A 24,767-nucleotide genomic window follows, 5' to 3' on the forward strand; every position below is an offset into this window, starting at 1 on the left:
CATTACTATTTATGTGTAGTTTGAAGAAAAAATAAATAAAAGTCACTGCTAAGCACAGGGATTGAAATCACAACATACAATTAACCAATCAGACACCAACGCTTTTTAATGAATTTTTCACTACTGTTGATTAGAATGCGTTCAAACAACGGTACTCTATAAAAGCCAATGAAGTTTCTCTTGAGAAGTAATTATTTTGATGGCTGTCCTAGAATGAATAATAAGCCTCCATGCCTTTCCTGTGTTAAGTGTATTCTTGAAAGTTATACACAACCCAGGGGGTGCGGAGATTTCTCCTGAGGAATATCTCGTTCATTGCACAAAAAGAGGGGAAAAGGCAGGTTCATTGCATATCGTTTGAGATATCCTTACTTGTGAAGCAATGCAGTAATCGTTTTACCTGATTGGTTGATAAGGCTCTGCCCCACCGCCACTCTGACCTCATGTAATATCTCACTATTGTGGTTTAAGCCGCCATGTAAATCCCTTTTCTGTCTATTAACCGAAGAACCTTTGTCACTCAGCTTTAATCCTCTCCCCTTGGGATATTTGCCAGTTGCTCATTTGATAAACTGATGAGAAAGTCAAGCATAGCAAAGAAGAAAAGCAAAGACTATAAAGGCCAAAACAGATTTAAAAAAGCAAAGATAATTTGAGACTAAGTTATTAACTCCTTCTCTTTCTTTTAAAATTCATATTTCAGATTTTTTTCAAAATTCTTTTTGTTTACAAAAACACAAAATTACAAGATTCAAATAAATAAAGAAGTTAAAATACTTATGAACAAAGTAGAGTGGGGCAGATTGCAGAGAGGATAGAGCACCCATTCATATAGAAGCTATCTTTTTTTCTCATAATATTTTTCAGTACTAGGACTTATTCGTGAATGACAGATACAATAAAGGAGTTGTGACCGGGGATCACCAGTGCTTCACGAGACCCCTGAATGCCTCTTGAGCAAAGATTTGGTCACCTTATAAATGTTTTGTAACATTAACCATTTTAATAGAAATTCTACCTGTATATGAGAGAATAAAAATTTTTTGAATCATGAAAACAATAAAATAAGTTTATAATTTTCATTGCCAGTGAAGCCAAATTTAGTTTTGATCTAATTCCAACAATCTCAATCTAACCCTGGAATTATTGCTATTTGTCATGATTAATGAAAGACAAGTTTTGGTTGTCACCAAAGTGAATCGCAAAGAATAAAAAAAGTTCCGTTATATTAGGAGAAAGTGATTGTAATGTCATCAAATGCTAACATTTCCAAAATCATTTGAATTCAAAATGAGTTTTTTCAATCAAAACATTTTTTCATTTAATGAAAATAAAATGATTTCAAACAATTTAATTTATGGTACATTTCGAATACCTCTCATGACACGTTTCATTTTACAAAATATTTACAACATCAACAGCACCACCCTCACACATTTATAACTTCTATATAAAAACAATTATTTTAAAACAATTTTTGCTTATAATCATGTAATATAGTTTTTCATTTTTCAAAATATTTTGAAAAATAATATAAATGTTATAAAAATATAAAATATATTATTTAATAAAATATAAGTATATTTTATAATAAAATATGACTATATTTTATAAAAAATATAAATATATTTTATAAAAAATATAAATATATTTTATAAAAAATATAAATATATTTTATAAAAAATATAAATATATTTTATGAAAAATATAAATATATTTTATGAAAAATATAAATATATTTTATAAAAATATATTTTATAAAATATAAATATATTTTATAAAAATAAAAATATTTTGATAATAATTAGAAATATTTTTATAAAAAATATAAACACATTTTATAAAATATATAAATATAATTTATGAGAAAAATATAAATATATTTTATGAGAAAAATATAAATATATTTTATGTGAAAAATATAAGTATATTTTATGAGAAAAATATAAATATATTTTATGAGAAAAATATAAGTATATTTTATGAGAAAAATATAAATATATTTTATGAGAAAAATATAAGTATATTTTATGAGAAAAATATAAGTATATTTTATAAAATATATAAATATATTTTATAAAAACTATAAAATATTTTATAAAAACTATAAAATATTTTATAAAAAATATAAATTATATAAAAAAAAAAGTCTTATTAGCAGTGTAGCGATTAAAAAAACTGTTTTAGTACAAATCTGCTAATACTGTTAAAAGTGATTATCTAAATGTTTTGACAATATTTCAAATAAGGGAATAAAACTAAAACTATAGAGACTTCCACGGAATTCAGAATTAGATCGCTTCGGCTCTAACCAATATTAAGTCGAATATTCAATTATAAAATGTGCAAATTAAAATCCTAAAAGTGTTTTTATGGTTGAAGATATGCGTTGCAGGGAGTGAAATAGTATGAGTATGATAGGATGCGTGTATAATGTGAATTTTAAATACAGGCTCTTTTGATTGCACAGTGTAGGGAAATGTGTGCAAAACAGGAGACTTCATTAGTTTGGTCGCATTGAAAAATTGATGAGATGTAATTGGAGGAAGTAAAAATAATGGATTTGAGGGAAAGAATTGTAAATACAGACCTGGACAGAGATAGATTAGTTTGGAATTTAATTTCTAAAAGCCATCCATAACATGTCAGATGTTATACTGATGATGATGATGTTGTTGATGTAGTATTGATGCTATAAGTGTTAATATTTTTCTGCAAAAAGGTAACATAGCATTTGAGCTCCAACCGAAAGTTGAATGTATTAAATCTGACGCTTTTATGCAGCATCAAGTGCGTGCTTGGATGAGCGAGAACTCCCTCCCCCCTAAAAAAAAAACGCTTAAATAAAATTACATTACGATGTTTCCGAGACAACATTTTATCTTTCGTTCTATTGCAAGCATTTTTTATTTTTCCATTTTTTGTTGTCAAAGTTCGATCATGCTAACGTGTTAACTTTGAACAAAAAGTCATCATGGATAGGAGAGCCTTAGAGAATCGTTTAAAAATGTCGAATTGTGTCGAAAAGTAGAAAAACAACCAACATAAGAACTTGTAATATTTTAAGGGACAATCAGGAACTGGTTCAGAGGACGGAATGACTCACAACACGAAGGAAAGATCAAAGAAAATAGAAGTATTTTATCGTAAATTGTCGTTTTTATAAATCAGTTATTGTTATTACAAGTATTTTTTTAATTTTAATTCTTATTCTCGAAGATATCAATTAACGTTTACTTGGATAAAATTACTCCGATATGTGTAGCGTTTCACTTCTCTCTTTTGGGAAATGGAGAAACTTCAGACTAAATTGCTTCTCCTTTTATCATTGGTCTCTTTTATAGCAGATCAACCATTTGCCACATCTTTTATAGCAGATCAACCATTTGCCACATCTTTTATAGCAGATCAACCATTTGCCACATCTTTTATAGCAGATCAACCATTTGCCACATCTTTTATAGCAGATCAACCATTTGCCGATCTGTTTGGTGATGAACCGGGAGACCAGGGTTCAATCCTCAATCGAGTTTTACGAAAGCCTCAGAAATAGTACTTGATACTTCCATATCAAACACTCAGTATTTTTAGATAAGAATCAATGAAAGCTGAAATGTTTAACTACGTTAACAAAAAATGGCTGAGCATTTCTGCCTTTATTTAGTTGGGACAAGCCTCCACTTTCACCACAGTTTATTATACGAGTAGGGGAGGGGCCACTAAACTTTGTAAAGAAATCAAAATAGTAAATTTCTCAAACACCCAAAGAATTTTCCAATCTTATTGAACGTTTTCAACATTTATTCAATAAATCATTTTTATTTTATAAGGAAAATAGATTTTCAAATTTCGTAGCGACTTTGGAAAATAGAGAATTTGTGTTTGGGCCAGATTAATGCAAATGCGCAGTAACGTTTTTTATTTTTAGTTTTTGGTTAATATATGTCACTTTCTGTTAAAAGAGACTTTATCATTTTCCTTAGAGAACATGAAACAAGAAAGGAAAAATGAAACTAAAGAAGCCTCCCTAGCGCTGTTGAAATCATTGATCTCAAGCTTTTCCCTCCTTCCTCTAAAAGAGATGGCTTCAATAATGCTGTGAAGCCTCGTTAGGTTTATTTTTTATCCCTTAATTAAAATGTTTTCTGAAAAAATGATATAGACTCACTGATGTAAAAAAAAACAAAAAAAAAACAAAAACATACTGGCCCAAACATAGTCAAACGAGTCAGTTTCGTTTGTAAGGCTCAGAGGAGGCAGAAAGTTAGGCGGCTCATCTTCTGCAGCTTCTCTTCTCCCTCTTGTATTTATGAGCTGTTTAACTTAGAGAAAATTAGGAAAGAACGACAACTAAGATCAGTTGCGATTACCGCCAGCCGGGAGATTTGAACCTGATTATTAAGCCATCCCTGACTCCATTAGTAAGGAACAAACCGCTCCAAAACAAACAAACCGCGACAAAAATATAATTCAAATTAACATTTATATAAAGTGTAAATATAATTTAAGAATGTCAAGAGTTATCAAATGATTTTAATATCACGATCTGCGCACGCACGGGAGCTTAAGTGGCCGACTTTTTTTTTCATTTCCATTTTAAAGTATTTAACAATAAGAATCCAGTTCTTAAATAGGCAGATATAATTATTACTATAATTATTTTTAATGCACACACACACACACACACACACACACACACACACACACACACACACACACACATATATATATACTTCAGAATAATGGAATGAAATATATCTACTGGTATGCAAATCCAGTGATTTTCGGCCTTACAAAATATTATTTGCTGTAATATTTTATATAACACAATCCAAGCTAAATAAAATTGCTCAATATACTAGATAGAGCAAATGAATCAAAATTCATGTATTTAAATTCTATGATTTTAAAAGATTAATCTTCAAATATAGAATTTTTTATTGTTTGAAAATAAAGAATACAATTTAATAAATCTATTTCCTTAATCCATAAGTTTTCGATGCTTAAATTTCTATATTTGAAGATTAACCTTTTCAAATCATAAAATTTAAAGCAGAAACTATACCTGCAAAGGATACGGCATTTAGCTCTAAGCAAACATAGCTTTAAATAAATCGAAATAATTTGAATCTAATGATATGGTAGAATCAAATCATTGGCACGTGGTTTGAAGACACATAGAATAATTTGGGTTATCATACCTTCCCTCCTGATAGTATTGAGCACTTTTGTATTAATTATATATTGAGCACTTTTGTATTAATTATATAGAACTAACCAAATATACTAGAAAGGAACACATTTGGTATACCATGCATTATATTTCTAATATTATACTAAATATGAGTTAATCAGCGTTTGTTTTTGTAAAGCTTATTTCCATATATAATCTCATTTTACAAAATACTTGTTTAAATATACTTTAGTTCATGAATTGAGTTATGTTTGGAAAAATCTATTTCATTGTTCTAATGAACCGTAATTTATAATTAACTGAAATAATTTGTTGCTTAGGAAGAAAGGACACCGAACACATGACACAGAGGCATCAGTCATATTTGCGAACTGTCTTTTTTATTGTTTTTAATATTGTTTTAATATAAAAATCAAAATAATGCATCAATATGCTTGTTAAATGAGTTGCAATATTATCTGATTGATTTTGTTTTCATTTATCATGCTTTCTCTTTTATATTCCGCCTAAATGGATCAGAGGAGATTTAAAATTGCATTGTTATGATGACTGAACTCATGCATTCATGATCTGAAAGTTTCATATCTCTATTGCAGATATTGATGGTGTGAGACACTAATAAAGCAACACCTGTCATGGACCATGCATCAGAAGCAAAGATGCTTCATTGAATTTCTCCATGCAGGAAAAGCTGAACAGATCTACATTCACCGACGCCTGTTAAACGTTTATGAAACTGATGCAGGCTTGTCGATTTCAGAGTAGTAACAGAGATATGTCTGCCAAAACGTGCTCCAGACATTCACAAGGGCATCAAAGGAGGCTGACAAAAGTGCATTTAGAATGTTGGTGACTATGTAGAAAAATTAATTATGATAAACAAAAAGTTACTCGTTTTAACGGTACTATTCCCATCTTCAAAGTTATTCAACTTTTTGAGTTAACAAAAATAGGAGGCTTTATTTTTGGAACGACCTTCATATATATATATATATATATATATATATATATATATATATATATATATATATATATATATATATATATATATTAGCTGTACCCGGCCACGCGTTGCTGTGGTTCAGTTTGTTAAAGTGGAACACAAAAAAACAAAAGACAAAATGTATGTCATATTTATCTTCTCAATATTTGTGGATACACAATATTTTAAGGTGTCCCTTTTTCTGTGCAGATGTAGAGGATGTCTGATTTTCCGACTGTAGGGCACACAACATATACTTGTCCATGTGAGAAGCAACCATGGTGTAAGTCACACACATGTAAAAGTTGTCACTGAGTTTTGTTAATGGTTATTGCAAACGCCAAGTGAATTGTCAAGTGCAATATCTTAAATTAAAATGGTATATCCGTTTAAATCATTCAATGCACGTCCACTGTCCGTTCTTCCTGAGGTTGACAGAGGAGAAAACATGAGGATTTAATTTTACTATAGACATGTATTTGAACACGCACTGGAAAATCTCGAAAAGTAAAAAATTTCTTCTTTATTGTTGCGATATTCAGAAATCGAAATAATGATTTTCAAATGAAACTAATATTATCCACTGAATTGTCATACCACAGTAATGAAAATGGCCAAAACTTACGAAAAACGATACGGGAGAAATTAGAGAGATTAAAGGGAATAGTTATCGAAGAAATAAGAAATTTTAGCTACTTCCCTTGTGTTTACGTCACATATCACGTGACAAAACAAATATAGCCGAAATCATATTTTCGTGTAATCATGGAAGACTGAAATAATTGTGGCATGAAAACTAGGTAGATAACATTGCTTATTGTTGAAATTGACCAGAAATGTAAGGAGTTATCATAGTTTTTTAAATTAAATATCAGCTTTTCGGCTGGCCGATTTCATTAAAAACCTACTGTAAATTTATTGAATATAGAATGGAGATCTATAAACTGTAATAAGAGTTTGAAATTTGACCGAAAATGAGTAAGCGGTGAAGCTTTTAAGCAGTTCTAAATGACTAAAACTGCTACTTAACTATATATTCAAACACTTCCGTATATATATATATATATATATATATATATATATATATATATATATATATATATATATATATATATACTTTACTTTTATTATTTTTTGCATTTTTTTTTATCAATAAAAGTTGTTTTTTTCTCCCAAAAAAGATGAATTTTTGCCATAAATTGTTAGGTGATGAAAGTTTTTTTTTTTTTTTTTAATTTTTTTCTTCAGGAAAACTTGCACTTTTTTTTTTTAAAGAAAGTTGGCAGTAAACGTTTCTTTTTGAAAACAAAATTTTTATTATAAAAAGTAAAGATGAATGCTTTATATGAACACTGTAAATAGGTGAAAGTAGGGAAAGTTTGTTTTTTTTTCAAGAGAATGTACAAATTATTTTTTTGTCAACAGATGTTAAGAAAATAAACAGAAAAAATACTCCCATCGTTAATTAATTATGCAAAAAAATAAATCAAATGTTGATTTAGCGTTTCAACATTTGAACAACGCTCGGCTGAATCCGGTGATTGTCGGTCGAACCCTAACCATGATTTGAATCCGGGGGCGGGGAGTGGGGTCAAATTGTGTATGAGTACCATTCTTTTTAATTTCGTCTCTTGTTCAGTTTTTTCAGTGAGTTATCAACGATTGCAAACTAACAAATTTAACCAAAATGCAAAAATCCAACAATTGAATAATTCTAATAAGTGCTCACTGCTCAACTTCTAATACAAATCCTAGTAAATCAATCGCCCTTATTGGAAACACTCAAACCAAATGATTGCCAGTATGTTTGGAAGAGGTTCTATTTTTTCCTTTTTTTTCAATATTTTAAGCAGATTTGACACTCTGCTACCAGATGGGTCGCTCGGTTTCTAATAAATAATAATCAGTAGATCTAAATGTTTATAACTTACGATAAAACTTGCGGAGTATGCACTGTTTTACGGTTGATGTAAAAAGGGAACGGAAACTTAAATTTCGCTCCGTTTTAATCTTTTTTTTTTAATTGTGCTCTCCCCAAACGAATATAATCAAAAGAATAACATTCAACAATTGTACTTTATATATATAAAACACGAAATATTAAAAAAAATATATATATTAACGAAAAGGAAATAATTCCATTTTTAAAGAAAAAATCCGTTTGGTATATCTTTTTGTCATTTTTTACATAAGTCCAACTTACCGTTGTTAACATGTCGACATTTATGGGTTGACGGGTACGTTTACAACGAATAAACACTCCAATCTACCCATGTTAAGAACGGCTCTCGGAATAGACACCCCCAACCTCACCATGTTAAGAACGGCTTTCGGAAGAGACACCCCTAACCTTGTCAGCATACCCGAAAAGCTATAAAAGTTGACATGTCGAATGTGAACGATGAGTTGGACATAATGTAAAAATGTATCGAATTTAAAAGGGAACGAATCTAAATTTCCGTTCCATTTTTACAACAACTGTAAAGTAGAGCATTCTCTGCAAACTTAGTGTATTAATGTTATTTTTTTTAAGTAAAAATAATATTTAGGTTTGGATATAAATTCCTAAACTCATTTCACACTAAATAATTTAGGTGACTGAAATAGGAATCTCAGTGAATCTTTAATTTCCTGAATAGTAAAAAGATGATCCATAATATTCGATTTGCTGCTAATATCCATTTTTCGATGAATATTTGAGAGGAAAGCGACCACATATGGTTAATTTAAATTAAATTTCAATCACATGGTTACATTATCAATAATCACGTGATTAAATCCATTTCAAATTTACCCATATTGTAAACACATTCTGTTTACATTAAGTCTGGTGAGAGCAAAAGTTCCTTTTGGTGATGCCATGTGACGGCGGACGGTGATAAATATGTGTCTCCAAATAAGAAAATGGCCATATCGTTAAAAAGAAAACTACCTATTTATTAAAGAAAAATGACGTATAATAATTCAAAAGAGATATATAAAAACACGCATGGGTACGGTAAACATATTATACCAAAATATCGAAGCAATTGGTTCAGTGGTTATTTAGATTATTAATAACTAACGAACCAAGAATTACATATATATAGCTATAAAATTGAGTTTTTTCTCGTTCTGACATTGATATTAAAAGCTTACTTTTTCTAATTTAAAAATTATTAAACTAACTTCTTTATATACTCAATCATGGATATGTAAGCGACCACTAATTTGCATATTCTTATTAGATGGTTGGTTTCTTTTTACTATTATTCTGAATTCTATTTATGCATTCTCCATAATTGCGTAGAATTTAAGATTAAATGTTCCAACACACGTATATATATATATATATATATATATATATATATATATATATATATATATATATATATGAATGATTTGCTACAGAGAATAAATATTTTTAATGTAGTCTAGGAAAATATGGGGTAAGTATTTCATATATTGTAATGTATATAATATTTTCTTCTATACATTAAAGCAAAAATGTTCTGTTCTCGTGGGAGTTGGTTGTGAATAAGAATTTTTGTATCGTCGCAGCTTTTGCTTATATATATATATATATATATATATATATATATATATATATATATATATATATATATATATATATAAGCGAAGCCTACTATTAATTTGTTGGTAAACAAACTGATGGTTAGTGCCTGCACTGTTGAGACGGGCGGGTGTGGATTTAATACACTCGAGGAGAAATATTTACAGCACTGATTCGTATGCTGTTGGTGAGAGCTGCCGACTGTCAATGCGACAGTTGTAGGTTCGATCCACGGCTGGGGAAAGGTGTATGTCTATCCGCAGTGATGAATTGTAATACAACGAAACAGTACTGTATGTGGGTGACTATATATATATATATTGTAATTATGGTATCAAATTTCCATGGTGATTAATCATTTACTTTTGAAATTGATAATCAAACAATGTTCTATCGCTGATATTGAGCACTCTAAATGTATACATAAGCAACTTATAAAGTTAAAACTATGGATGCTATAAAACTGCAAAGGAATTCTTGCAAGAGATCTTACCTTCTTGTTTTGGCTCTTCACAGTCTACATCAGCTTCCGACATATTCTCCTCGCTCTCGTCAATGCTGGTAGTCCAAAGACAGGTGGGCGTTGGCCGTTGGTACAGCGAAGAAACTTGGTCAACATCGTAATTGGTTGGGGAGTCATTTCGATTTGTCCCTCGTACATTACGCTCCAACCATTGACGTGCCCGGGGCAACATTGGAGAATGTTGACTTCTCAGTAATTCAGAACCTCCTCCATCAATGTGTGATGAGGGCATGCTGAATTTAAACTGGATTATTCCTTCCCCTACAAAAATGAAGAAAACGAAAACCACATTTAATTTGAATATTTTAGATCAAATAATTATTCTATGCTTATATATTTTTACATACATGGTGCGGTGCAAAGGCCAACCACTTTTTGAATGATCTAATAAAAAGATAACTCTAAATTCAAAAGAAAACAGCTATCTAAAAAAGGAAGACAGCTATATAAAAAAAAGGAAGACAGCTATATAAAAATAAAACATTTATCTGAAAGTACAGTTATCGAGAAAATAAGAAAGATATATAAACAAAGAACACAACTATCTCAAAACAAATGACCGCTATCATAAAAAGAAAACGGCTATCTAACAAAAATGTTATTTAAAATATCATTTAAAATGAACACGGCTATCTAAAAAATAAGACAACAAAAACAGGGAAGACAGCTATATAAAAAATATAAAAAAGGACACAGCAATCTAAAAAGATGAAATCTATTTAAGAAAAAAAGACAACTATCTAAAAAGAAGATAGCTATCTAAAAAAAGAAAGACAGTTATCTAAAATGAACACAACTATATGGAAAGAACTGATCATATTTCTAAAAAGTACATAAAAAATCGTTTTGTTTTAATAGGGTTTTACAAAATGGTGACTATTGTTGGTGATACTTTTTATGGAATTGTTCCTGGAAATTCTCTATGATTAATCAATGTTATCTTATGAAGAATTGCATCATTTTTCTCTCTGAAATAAAAAAAAATAAATAAAGGAAAATGTTATAAGAGTTTAAAATCTGATAGCCTTGTTATAATAATTGATGAACACATAAAAACTGTTATAATAATTGATGAACACATAAAAACTGTTATAATAATTGATGATCGCATAAAAAACTGTTATAATAATTTATGAACACATAAAAACTGTTATTATAATAATAATAATAATAATTGATGAACACATAAAAACTGTTATAATAATTTATGAACACAAAAACTGTCATAATAATTGATGAACACATAAAAACTGTTATAATAATTGATGAACACATAAAAACTGTTATAATAATTGATGAACATATAAAAATTGTTATAATAATTGATGAACAAATAAAAACTGTTATAATAATTGATGAACACATAAAAACTGTCATAATAATTGATGAACACATAAAAATTGTTATAATAATTGATGAACACATAAAAACTGTTATAATAATTGATAACACATAAAAACTGTTATAATAATTGATGAAGAGTTGAACCGAACAAAAGCACAATTATTGTAAACAATTCATTGTATACACTTAATTGAACACAAGTTGCTATTTTATTTTTAGATAGGGGAAATTGAAGGTTCACAATTTTCCCAACATATAACTCGATAGATCATCTTTATGGTCGATTTAAAGACGAAATATTTTTTCCTTCAATTTTCATAGAAATAATCTCTTTTATTAACAGAGAAAATTTCTGCTTTTTTCTTTATTTTAAATTATTTTGTATTTGTTTTTGAAAAGTAATCAACCTGATTTAAACAGGAATTGTACTGGATGATCGTATTTAGTAAATTCATATATATTAACATAATTTATCATATAAATATGGTGTCTATCTAAGAATATAATTGAAAACAAAGCCCTACACCAAGATCAACTAAAATTTTATACAAAATCCAATGGTGATATAAATTTTGCATTAGATGTTTTTACACTGATATTGTTAGGTGCTCATTCAAACTGTACATTTGTACATCCGGAAACTGCAAAGACCATTCAGATAATCAATTCATACCCAAGTTCCACCGTTCGATTAAAACTTGCAAGAAACGATCATGGTGGTGGTGGTCGTCGTGATGATGATGATGATGATGATGATGATGATGATGATGATGATGATGATGATGATGATGATGATGATGATGTAAATAGTTCCCTGATTGGAAATGTTGCTTTTTTTCAATTTTTAATTTATTTTTTCGAAAAATATAAAATTTTTGAAAAGTTTTAATGATTTCAAATTACTTTACTTTAATATTTACTCATTAGAACAGTGTGTGTATGTGTGTGTGCATTCTCATTTTTTTTTTTTTTCAATTTTTGATTTTACCGGAATCGGCATCCTGCTATTTCAGAGACTCGAACAGATGTTTTAGGATTATAAGCATCTCATTAACCTTTTAATGCATTAAAAAAATCTCTTTCGCATTTAGTTCGCTGGGTATATACGCTAGTTGGCTTCTGACATTCTTTTGCATGAATTCTGTAGCTCTTCATAAAATTCTAGTTTCTTTTCACAACACACATTATCTTCTCACCTCCCCGCCCTGTTTAAGGGACCGTCATTAGAAAAACACCGTCATTTCAACTTGGGTTGCTATTTTTTTTTCTCGTCTCAAATCACTATTTAAGGTTTCTGTGTCTGTGCTGTTAGAGTTCAATCGAGTTCAAAGCGACAAAGAAAATAGATCTTGTGTCGCATCCAAATTTTTCATCACAGCAGTCATTTGCATCGAACTTGATTCAGAATCAAATATCGAAAAGTGTAAAAAAAAAATATTTGTAAAAGAGAATGATATTTCCAGAACTATCATCGAAACGTACCAGCTGCAAGTGCCAATCTTTACTCATGGAGATTGAATGTTAGGCCGTGTATGATTTAGTTTGGATAGCTGGTACCCCAGTGGGAACAAAGGAGCTGTTAATCACGAAATGATATCAGAGCATCAAAGTTGTTTCTGTTTTGATTTTGGGTGTACACAACTTGATTGAGAGCAGATTTCCTTTCACTCGGGCAATGATACTATCTTTGCCGCGGGGAGAACACAAATTAACCAGTTGAGATCTGATGTCTATAGAAATGTGTTCTGCCAATGATATCAACAACTGGTATTCTTGAACTGAAACAAGAAACTATCTTGTCGATTTTTGTGTGGGTCAAATAAACTGACACAATATTTTGACATGAACGAATTTATCAGCAGATGTTCAAACGATAGAGCGGTTGTGCCGGTCTCATTCTTTTAACTAAATTTTGGCAGATCAAGTAAGTATGACTGATCTCCTTCATTCCTGGATCAAAAGCGGGTAAATAAATCTGTAATTGACTCGGCATCATTTTCAAAAGAATAAATGAAATTGTTAATACTAAGGACTTTTGCCATTAAAAATATTCAAATATCTTAACTCGGTATCATTGTTATAAAGCTCTATCTGAAAGAAAATTGAGCCCTCTGTGTGTGCAAGATCTGTCTCTTGAATCTGATATTTCATCATATATGCGGCATATATGATCTGGAATGCACCTTGAAGTTTAGTGTGGATTTTTTCTTGGTTTTTGGACATTAATACAATTTAGTTAGAATCAATTTACCTTTTATTTTCATTAATATGAGAGAGTACCTAATTTTTCGTTACGTTTGTTTTTCTTTTTCATGCAAGAGACGCTATTTCACTTAAAAATATACCGTGTTATCTTTCCTTACATATTATAATCATTTTATTGATTAATTATATTTCGTAAATTTTAACTGTTTAATTATTATTAATCCCCTTATATATTTATTTTTTTTTATTTTTATTTATTTATTTATTTTAAACCGGGATATTTAAAACCAGTTTTAATGTAAACTGATATATATTTATAGACGTGTTTTAATTAATTACAAGTATAACCTTAAATGTTTATCATATTCAACTCAATAGTTACCTGGTATATCTACTTAAATTAAGAAATTGCAATTAGCTTCAAACAAATATATTTTACCTAAAATATATTTATTGAACTCGAATATACCCAAAATGTATCCTTATATGTATTTTTAAAAACTCTACTTATTTAAATTTGTCTTATGAATGTATACCGTTATATACACGGTTATATATACGGTTATAACTAAATATTCAATAATAATTTTGTTATTATTATATTTGGATTATTTAGTTGCATCTTACTAACATATATTTCAACTTTTCAACATCATTTTTTAAATTTTTTATTTTCCTATTATTTTTATAAAAAGGAAATATTAAACTAATTTCAATGTGAGCTATTACATATTTATATGCGTGTTTTTGTTAAGTATTTTCAGTATAACCTTAAAATTTATTATTTTTAACCTATAATTATCAGGTATAAATACTTCAATCAAAATTTTTAATTAACTCCAAACAAATATATATTGACTGATGCAATTTACTCCATTTAAATAAATCAAGTGTCTACTCGTACTTATTTTTAAATACACTTATTTTTAAATACACTTATTTTTAAATACACTTATTTTTAGGAGGTATGAAGACCTTTTTAACGTCGATTGCAAAGATTGGTTATGATAAAAATTTGTCTGCTTTTACGAAAGCTAGGAACTGCTGAAAACAGTAGGTTCCTAGAAAACATTTTACCTAAAAAGACTACGGATTAGGAATTTGCAGAAACCATCAGAACTTTTCAGTCAAATTACATCTTTGCCTCATAAAAGATGGCGATGTTTTAATTTAGTTATGCGGGACGACAAATATTATTTAACGTTCGTGTCCGTCGTAAACATGCACTGTAACGACTTTGGACTAGCAGAATTATTGGCAGATGATTTTAAATTTTTGCTCAAGGACTATTGTCGGCAAAATATGCCGAGATTAGACAGAAAGCAAACCCAATTTCACTTTACAAAACCTTGTGGAGGATTGTTAACGGGTTATGAAGGTTAGAAGCGATTATAAAAATATAGAGGAATCCGGCATAGCATACGTCAGGAAAGTGAAGTACACATTTAAAAATTATGTCTCTAAAAAAGAGAGAATGAATATTTCCAGCTACAGTCTCAGTATAAATCAAAGAATTATTTCCATAAAAAGAAAAAGAAAATGACTACCCACAGTTTGAAAACGAGTGGACTTTCAGAAACAAGAAAATTACCTCCAAAATCGTGTTACCAATGTGGTGAACTCCACTGGGAAATATTGTGTTCGTTTCGGAATAAGAATTGTCAAAATTGTAGCAAACCTAGTTACAAAATGTCGCATTGTAGAAACATATTCAAACCAAATAAATAGAGTCAAACAGACAAAATCCAACGAAAAGTCTGACGAAAATACAAAACTATTAAGATATTTAATAAAACCGTGAAATTTCAGTTGGACACCCTGTTGGACCTTTCGATTATAAATTTACGGGGAAGAAACTGGACAGACGAACTTTGCAGAAAACACTAATGTGACTGACAATAAAATTTAATTTTATTGAAGGTTATATTTACCAGTATATTTGAACAGAACTATTAAAAATTAAAGTCGTACGTTCTAAAAAATCTTCAAATCTATCTGGTTTGAATTGGATAAACGATTTTAAACTTTTTAATTTATTAGTTAAAATTTTTAATCAGAAAATATGAAAGTTGTAAGTCAAAGAAACGAAAACGTACGAAATCCCTTTGAAATGAAACTATTTATATAAAAAAAAACAACCAAATACTTTTAAGATGAATTGCATGTAGCAAATCAAGGAAGACACCAAAGAAAATAATGCGTATACTTCGAAATGACGTTGATAAATAACGAAGAAAAAATCTATTTTCGGTTGCATTTAAACAAAAAATCTATTTTCGGTTGCATTTAAACAAAACATTTTATGCAACTCTATTTATGACGCTTTTATTTTCTGCCACTTTTTGTGGCAGAAAATAAAAGCGTCATAAATAGAGTTGCATAAAATGTTTTGTTTAAATGCAACCGAAAATAGATTGAAGCAAAAACCAACATCCACTCAAGTAGCAGGTAGGATTGACAAATACGAAGATGGTTCGATTTTACCAACTTCTAATATTTCAGTGTCTTTATATAATCATAGAAATATCAAAATAACTGAACTCGTATAATCAAATTGGGATCTCATTCAGAAATCAATGAATAATATTACTAAAGAAATGCAAACCATAAATCAAATTGTAGAGAGTTGGCGATATCGAGTAATATAAAGTACAAGGCACTCATAAATTCTACCACAACTACTAAAAAAAACGTTACTCAGATGACACCTTATATATTAAACGTAGAGGAAGAGCCGATTGTTGCCGTTTTCAAGACGTTCGATTGAGACTACCCCGATCAGAACAGTGACAGTTGAGAGAAAAAGATTTACCAACCACTAACCATGAATTCTTTCGAACTCTCTAAATAGATCGAGTGTTGCTCTTATTTTGTTGCAGTTTAACTTTTCTAACAATATCCGTGTTTTTCGTGTTTTTCTTTAGTAACCCTTCAGGGCCACAGCGCGCACACACACACACACACACACACACACACACACACACACACACACACACACACACACACATACATATATATAAAATATTGATAACATTATTATTCATAACAATCGATGTAGTGAATCCTTACAATGTTTCTCATAACAATAATCAATAACAAGCAGACTAAAATAGTATAAATCAATTTTTTGTTTCTATCTTAGCAATCTTGCCTGACAAGTTTAAGCCAAAAATGTCGAAACATATCTACACATATATAATCAAATTATGAATAAATAAAATTGCCAAAATTTAACGATTTTTCTAAAATGACTTATTGTTGTTTACATTATTTTGAACTGTTCACTTTCACTGCTGGCATTTTCATAGCGTTTGGTTATTTTTTATTTTTAAGTTCTTTAAGGCAGGATTCAGTTTAGATTGTAAATTAAACAACACCCATATAATCTTGGAAATGTGTCCAGAAGGCTAACACAGGATGATTTATTTGTTTAATTAACAAACGTAATGTTGAGCATTATTATACAATGAGGGTGATGGGGAGGGGTTTTAGCTAAAGTGATGTAGTGAGTCACTCCTTGAAAAAGTAAGAAAGAAAAGAGTGGTCTATCTCTTTTGGTTTTGCAATAGTGTCTAACATAGGCCTATAAATTGAAAGCACATGTCAATTCCCCCTCTTAAAAGCCAGTTTAAGGAAAAGGATTATTAGAATATGTTACTAACGACTGATTGACAAGTACAATTTATGAGACTTTGAATGTAAAATCAATAAACCTGTAGACTGCAAAATGAGTGTGGGTTTCTTAAGAAGATTTCTATTGTAGATCCACACATATATGTTTTTAATTAAAAATGGTAGCTCTACAAAAGAACTTAGAGTTTATGTAATAACTTTGATTTGATACTGAGACCCCTAGATGTGAACACTTCCTGTTCGTGATCATGCACTGTTGATAGAGAATAACACGTAGTATGGAGGAAACAGTTCAACGTCCGATGACTCATTTTTCTTTACATAAAAGGAATACATAGAATAAACAAAACTTTACTATGCAACAGATTTCCCATTTTGATGCCATGACCAGGATGTTTCAATATGGAATACCAACCATATAGCTATCAAGAAAAGATACTGCATAGGATGAAAATATTAATACAATTTTAAATACGAACATATTTGGTGTAAAAAATTTAATTCCAGCCTGAAATTACTTTCGAACTGACAGTTTAAAGTTTCAAAACCACAATTGGATTTCTCAAAGACATGATAAACGTTGTGTCAGGCATGTATATGGTATATCTGTTATTATTATGTTCTATTTCAAACTTAAGTGTGACATACCAAAGAAATTACTATTTCAAACATAATTATGACAGACTAAAGAGAATACTATTTCAAAATTAAGTGTGACAGATCAAAGACAATTCTTGAGTTAAACCCAAATTTAAAGTACATATTCAGGACGATTATCACAACCGACGAAACCAATTTGCATCAAACTTGAGCATTAAGATTATAAAATATGAAAAATTATTTTTTAAAAATTAAGATTATAAAATATGAAAATTTATTTAAAAAATTAAGATTGTAAAATATGAAAATTTATTTTTAAAGAATTAAGATTATAAAATATGAAAATTTATTTTAAAAAAATTAAGATTATAAAATATGAAAATTTATTTTAAAACATTAAGATTATAAAATATCAAAATTTATTTAATAAAAATTAAGATTATAAAATATGAAAATTTATTTAAAAAAATCAAGATATCAAAATTTATTTTAAAACAATTAAGATTATAAAATATAAAAATTTATTTTAAAAAATTAAGATTATAAAATATCCAAATGTATTTAAAAACTTAAGATTATAAAATATCAAAATTTATTTTTAAAAATTAAGATTATAAAATATCAAAATTTATTTAATAAAAATTTATATTATAAAATATCAAAATTTATTTTTAAAAAATTAAGATTATAAAATATCAAAATTTATTTTTAAAAATTACGATTATAATATATCAAAATATATTTTAAAAAAACATAAACGTCAAAGACCAATGAAAAAACATGAGCGCGCCAGACACACCAAAAAAACATAAGCTTGACCAACCAAATAAAAAACATAAACGTGATAAGTCAACCAAAAAAAAAAAAGACCAACCATAAAACATACGTTTGACAGACCAATGGAAAAGCCTCTGGACAACTAAAAATAATGTAGAAATATTTGTTCATACATAAAAATCTCATATTTTTTCTTTGGTTTATTTTATTTATTTATTTTTTTTGTGTAAATTATTTCATTTTTCAATATATAAGAATATTTGTAAAAATAAGTCATGTCATTTGTAGCAGAAGAGATATTTCATGGTTGAACAAGCTTTAGAACGAATCGATCAAATAATAAAAACAACCTTGATTAAACTTGATATGGAAATAAAAGAGAACATCCAAAGAATTGAATAAAAGACATTAAATCGAAAATTAAATTGAATGAAAAATCTCTCCTAAATCATTATCATCATCATTATCATTATCATCATCATCTGATTTATGGCGATCATAAAATATGAACAAGTGCAGACAGCAGCATCATTGCTGATAAAACTGCAGAGAACAACAGATTGGCACCAAAGAAAAAGCAAAAACAAAGAATTTGTTAAATAAATTATGAAAAACAATAAAACTAAATGCAATAACTATTCAAGAAAAATAGTAAAAATATATTTGAAATTGAAAAACCAATTCTAAAGATATTCTGTATTTTTAAAATTTCAGTCATCTGTTTGAATTTTCCTTCATGCCTGAAGAGACATAATGATTGCATGTTTAGTAATGCCCATTACAATCTCCAAGATGGAATCAATATCCATTCTGAATAGAAAAAGATGAAAAAAAGATAATGTGATAAAATAAATGAAAGTTTCGATGAAATTTAGCAGAAGGAAATGTATGGAAAAATTATTGTGTACATATTTTGGAAGTAAAAGAAAACCATAAAAGGATTGCAAAAATAATTGAAAGGATAAAGAATAGCGGATTAAAAGAAAAAACAGGGATGAGAGAGAAAAACACAAACAGAACTCATAAATCATTTAAGAAAATAAATTTAAATAAATGAAAATAATAAAATGTAAGTATAAAAATTCTGTTGGAATTTGAGAATTTTCACCAAACTATTATTTGTGGTTTGTTTTGTTCTCACCAAATACTGGTAAGGTTAATATATTAAATCATGTCTAGAGACGATAATAAAACAAATTACTTAATATTTCTACTAGATCAAAGCTGACGGAATGAGAACAATTTACCCAAATAGATTAAATACAGAATTAGTATTTTTGTATAGGTTTGAAAGTTCAAAAAGATGCAACTGAAGAAAGTCAGAGGTTACATCGGCTGAAACATTAACAGATGAGAATAGTTGTTTTAATAATCCAAATTATCAACTTTCACCTAAAAAACTCAAATTCAAATAAAATCAATTTTCTTTGACCCCTTGGCAGCCAAATTTTCTGCCAAAAACCGATTAAAAAGTTTGCTCTATGTCTGAATACACTTTATATAATATTTCAAATGTTTAAACCAAAAATTGGCTGGTACATACCGCAGAGGTAAAATAATTTAAAAATTTGACTCCAATTTTGATCATTTAACATTTATTTTTATGGTTTCAAATCAAGCAAAAAAGTTTGATCCATGTTCAAGTAAGCTACATTTAAATTTTCAAGTGTTTAGACCCAAAGTTGGCGGAGGAGTTTGGTAGAGTTTTCAAAGGTCAAATCGTTGAACTTTGACTCCTTGAAAGCCAAATTTCTGGCCAAAAACCGACCAAAAAGATTTTCTCAAATCTCAATACGCCTTATGTCAAATCTCGAGTCTGTAGACTGAAAATTGACAGAGTAGTTTGGTAAGGAAATGTACACACACACACACACACACACACTTTCACTAATATATATATATATATATATATATATATATATATATATATATATATATATATATATATATATATATTGCTCTTATACCATGATAAAAAGAAACAAGTGTTGTGCAAGTTCCATTCTAATCCCGTCTGTAGACTCACCTGAATCATTGCCAAATAAATGATTGCTTTCATTGGCAAAAGATAAATTCAAAGAAAGTTCAATGCGAGCAATGTCTGATCCCAGCTTAATATTAAGTGATTTCATTATCATATTATTCCTTTCTTTCTCTTCACATATGTTAGTGAAAGAAAATGTTTGGATAATATTTGGAAGAGAAACTCTTTTTTTTGTATATTGGAATAATCTTTTTTTATATTTCTCATACGAAAAATATTAAAATCTTCATTTTCTAGAAAATGAATCAATATGATTAGTTAACATTTTTTTTTACATGGTAGTCACCACTTACCAAGGTCCGGAAGCCACTCGGGGTTAAGGTTATTGCATGTACAGTAATCAATGGGATAATATCGTAGTAATCCTTAGTAATGGAGATTTGATAAAGTGTCTTACTTAAGGGGGCGGTTTATTAGGAATTTGTTTATGTTGGACTTGAAGACATCCAAGTTGTAGTCAGGTGGGAAACAGGTAAACGGAACAGAGTTCCACAGGCGTGCATTTCTAAGAAAGAAACTTTGTTTATGGAAAAGGTTGAAAAAAATTTCAACAGTAAATTTCAAAGCTTCACATTGGTTTCATTTGATCAATCTATCTCAAAGTGGAGTCTGTGAGCTTTTACAGAAGAATTTTTAGATGAGGAACTTCAGGTTTCATCGTTGAGTTGGAGGAAACTAGATTTACCTGATTTACCTGCACATTCGCAAAGTGTCAAAAGGGCAGTTAAATTAACCACAAAGGCTTCTCAGTTGGTCTATGGACTTGAAAGAAGACACAAGCATATTATTGCAAAAGTTTTATGTCGAGAAATGAAGTCTTGTTTTGATTCAAAAGGATCTTATGTGGAACACTATGAAATGATGCAACAATAATCATTGCTAACATTTGTGTGTGGTTTGACATATTTTTTATGAATCTGTTTTAAAATTAGTGTATAAATTTGAAACTAAGATTACTTATGATGAATTAAGTTTTTAGAGCAGTTTCAATTAACAATTGTTTTTTTTTAATTGATTCCCTTATATATACATTATTTTATATTATTATATACATTATTTTTTATTGAAACTTGTACATATGCTTATATATATATATATATATATATATATATATATATATATATATATATATATATATATATATATATACAGAGATATGGCAGAGAAGATACAAAGAATTTCAATAATGAAAACTGCAGAAATAGTAAGGAGAACCCTTGAATGCGGAGACTAACACCACACAGAAACGACACACAAACACCACACAGAAACGACACGCAAACACCACACAGAAACTACGCACAAACTGTACACAGAAACGACTACAAATGCAAAACACAAAGGAATATCTTATGGAATCATGAAAACCGGGACTACATAATTGAAAAATACTGCCCCCCCCCGTTATGTTTTTAAAAGTTTTTTTTTTTTCTATGAGTATCACCATAAGGAGAGTCAAGGAGGATGGAAAGACCGAGAAGAGAAAGCACTAGCCAGACCACCGCTGGATGAGTGCAAAGAGAACTAGGACCTTGGGAAGGCTTATTGCCACCCAAATTCCAATGAAGACAAATGGTCGCCGCCAATGAGAAATCAATGGAAAGCGGCTGTTACGATAATGCCAATTCTTTTGCAAATGTTATCGAAAGAGGTGGAGAGTACTGGAAATCTGGGGTGACTTATTGTCACTCAAACTCCAGGGAACACCACAAGTTCTCAAAGAGCAAACTTTGATGATGGTTTGTATGACTACACTTAGTGAGTAAATAATGATAATAATAATGATGATAGAATCCTTGAATGCGGAGACTGATACACATGAGCCACATACGCAGGCCAGACAAACTGCTGCAGAGGCAAAAGATGAAGAAGCGTTACAGGAAATCAATAACACTGAAGCTGCATATCTATAAGCTCTCTATCCCCTTTCCGCATCCCTCCATTGCCCCCCCTCGCCCCCCAAAATGAGGGATGGTTGAGAAGGGTCAAGGAGGATGAAAGATAACAAGGAAAGAGCGCTGATTAGACCTTTGCTGGACAAGTGTGAAAAGAACTGGGACCTTTGGGAGGCTTATTGCCACTCAAATATCAGTGGATATCGATGGTCGCAGGCAGTAAAAAATCAATGGTAAGTGGCTGTTATGGTAATGCAAATTCGTTTGCAAATGTTATAAAAAGAGGTGGAGAGTACTGGAAATCTGAGAAGACTTGTTGTCACTCAGTTTCCAGGGAACACCTCAAGTTGTTTTCAAAGAGGGATCTTTGATGACATGTGTGAAAGCTCCTTGTGAGTAAATAATAATAATAATAATAATAATAATAATAATAATAATAATAATAATAAGAAGAAGAAGAAGAAGAAGAAGAAGAAGAAGAAGAAGAATGAATAAATAAATAAAGATGCTAAATTAATATCTTCAAAACATTTCCACATTGGGAACAATAAAATAAGAAAGCGATTTTGATTGGCTAATAAAGGCTCACTCAGCATGAAGCCTTTTCTACTCCTATCTAAGAATTTGTTGTCAAACTACACAGGTGGAAAAGGGATAATCGTGGATGAAGGTCTGTTGGTTAATTCGAAGCATTATGAATATTTCAGATCAATAATTCCGAGGAAGAGTAGGAAGGATGAAGATGTCTAGTGTTATTTTTTGTTGTTGTTGTTGGAATGTTCTTGGCATGTGTTATGGTTAACGTTTAAAAAAAGCCTGAAGGAATTTGAAAAAAGAAAGGAAGATGCTGAGTGGAAACAAATTGGATTTAGAAATGGGAAACACCGACGAAGAGGAAAAACAATGATCAACACTTGTCTTTGTTTGGAAAACCATCTATGGCCGGCGTTACCCCCCCCCCCACCTCCTCATCTCTATTCATGAAGTTAAGCTTAAGAGTTGCTTGAAAGACCGTTTCTTCCATTTCCGAAAAATTTTGATTAATGTGGATTTTAAAAACAGCTTCTGAATTTTTCAGAATCCTAACAAAATACAAAGATTTTTTTTTGAATTCAAATTAAATCATTCATAATATTCTACCTTGTATGACACATTTACGCCACCGGTTGAACCAACCTCAGTTTTTTGTTTTGTCTTAAACATATGAACACAAATTTTGATTAGAACAAACTGAATGCATAAGAAACTGAAATTCTTTTATTATAAGAATTGATGTAGATAAAGAGACTTATAAGTTTAAGTTGTACAAACCCAGAATAATCCTATATGTTAAGTAAACTATAAAAAATGAATAACATACTAGAAAAATGTGACCCGTTTGATCACTCATTGAGCTCGTTAAATTGCTTGAATCAGGAAAAAACTAGTCTCATTCTGCTTGCTATGTATTCCTACCTCTTTCTCTTTTTTCCTCTATGCGTTAAATAGTATTACTTCCTGCGGCAACATTTCCTTTTGTTTATAATGGATATTTCTAATCATTTTATTCGTTCATTTCTTTATTACATTTGACTCTTTGAGTAATAGATATGAAATCAAGAGTAATAGATGACGTATAGAATAAGAATGGTGAAGTGCAGGAAGGGCAAAATTGAGAGAATAAAAGTTAGAAATTGCAAATCTGGAAAATGTATTTCCTATTTTCCAAAAGTAATGAAATCTATCCAAGTAACGTTTATCGTTGGCTAGTTTTTGACTTTGAAGTAGTATTTTCTTTTTTAGCTCCTTACATCAATTGGCTTAATGCCTCGTCTAGATTACTTTCCATAAAAATCAGTTTGTCTCCTATGCTTTTGTGATTAATAGGTTTTTTCAGTGAAAATTACATGAAATAAATTTGTGAGTCATGTAAGGCAAATGCATTATTTTAATTGGAATTCATTTTTGAGATGAATATTATTTATTTTATTTATTGTGATGAGTTTTATTTATTCATTTTATTTATTGAGATGAATAT

At 29.4% G+C, this 24,767-nt stretch overlaps 1 protein-coding gene across 7 annotated transcripts in view; it reads right to left on the reverse strand.

Moving 5' to 3' along the window:
* LOC145261125 (rap1 GTPase-activating protein 1-like) overlaps nt 1-24,767 on the reverse strand; it is a 1,259,270-nt gene that overhangs the window by 812,474 nt on the left and 422,029 nt on the right. For all 7 annotated transcript variants that reach the window (XM_080119382.1, XM_080119381.1, XM_080119380.1 and 4 more), the window contains one exon: nt 10,223-10,513. In XM_080119382.1, coding sequence (XP_079975508.1) covers nt 10,223-10,484 — 262 coding nt within the window. In that variant the 5' untranslated portion in view covers nt 10,485-10,513. The remainder of the gene's footprint in view (nt 1-10,222; nt 10,514-24,767) is intronic.

This window comes from Euprymna scolopes, chromosome 37 (genome assembly GCF_053919585.1).
Source record: "Euprymna scolopes isolate OS-2025 chromosome 37, ASM5391958v1, whole genome shotgun sequence".
Lineage (NCBI taxonomy): Eukaryota > Metazoa > Mollusca > Cephalopoda > Sepiida > Sepiolidae > Euprymna > Euprymna scolopes.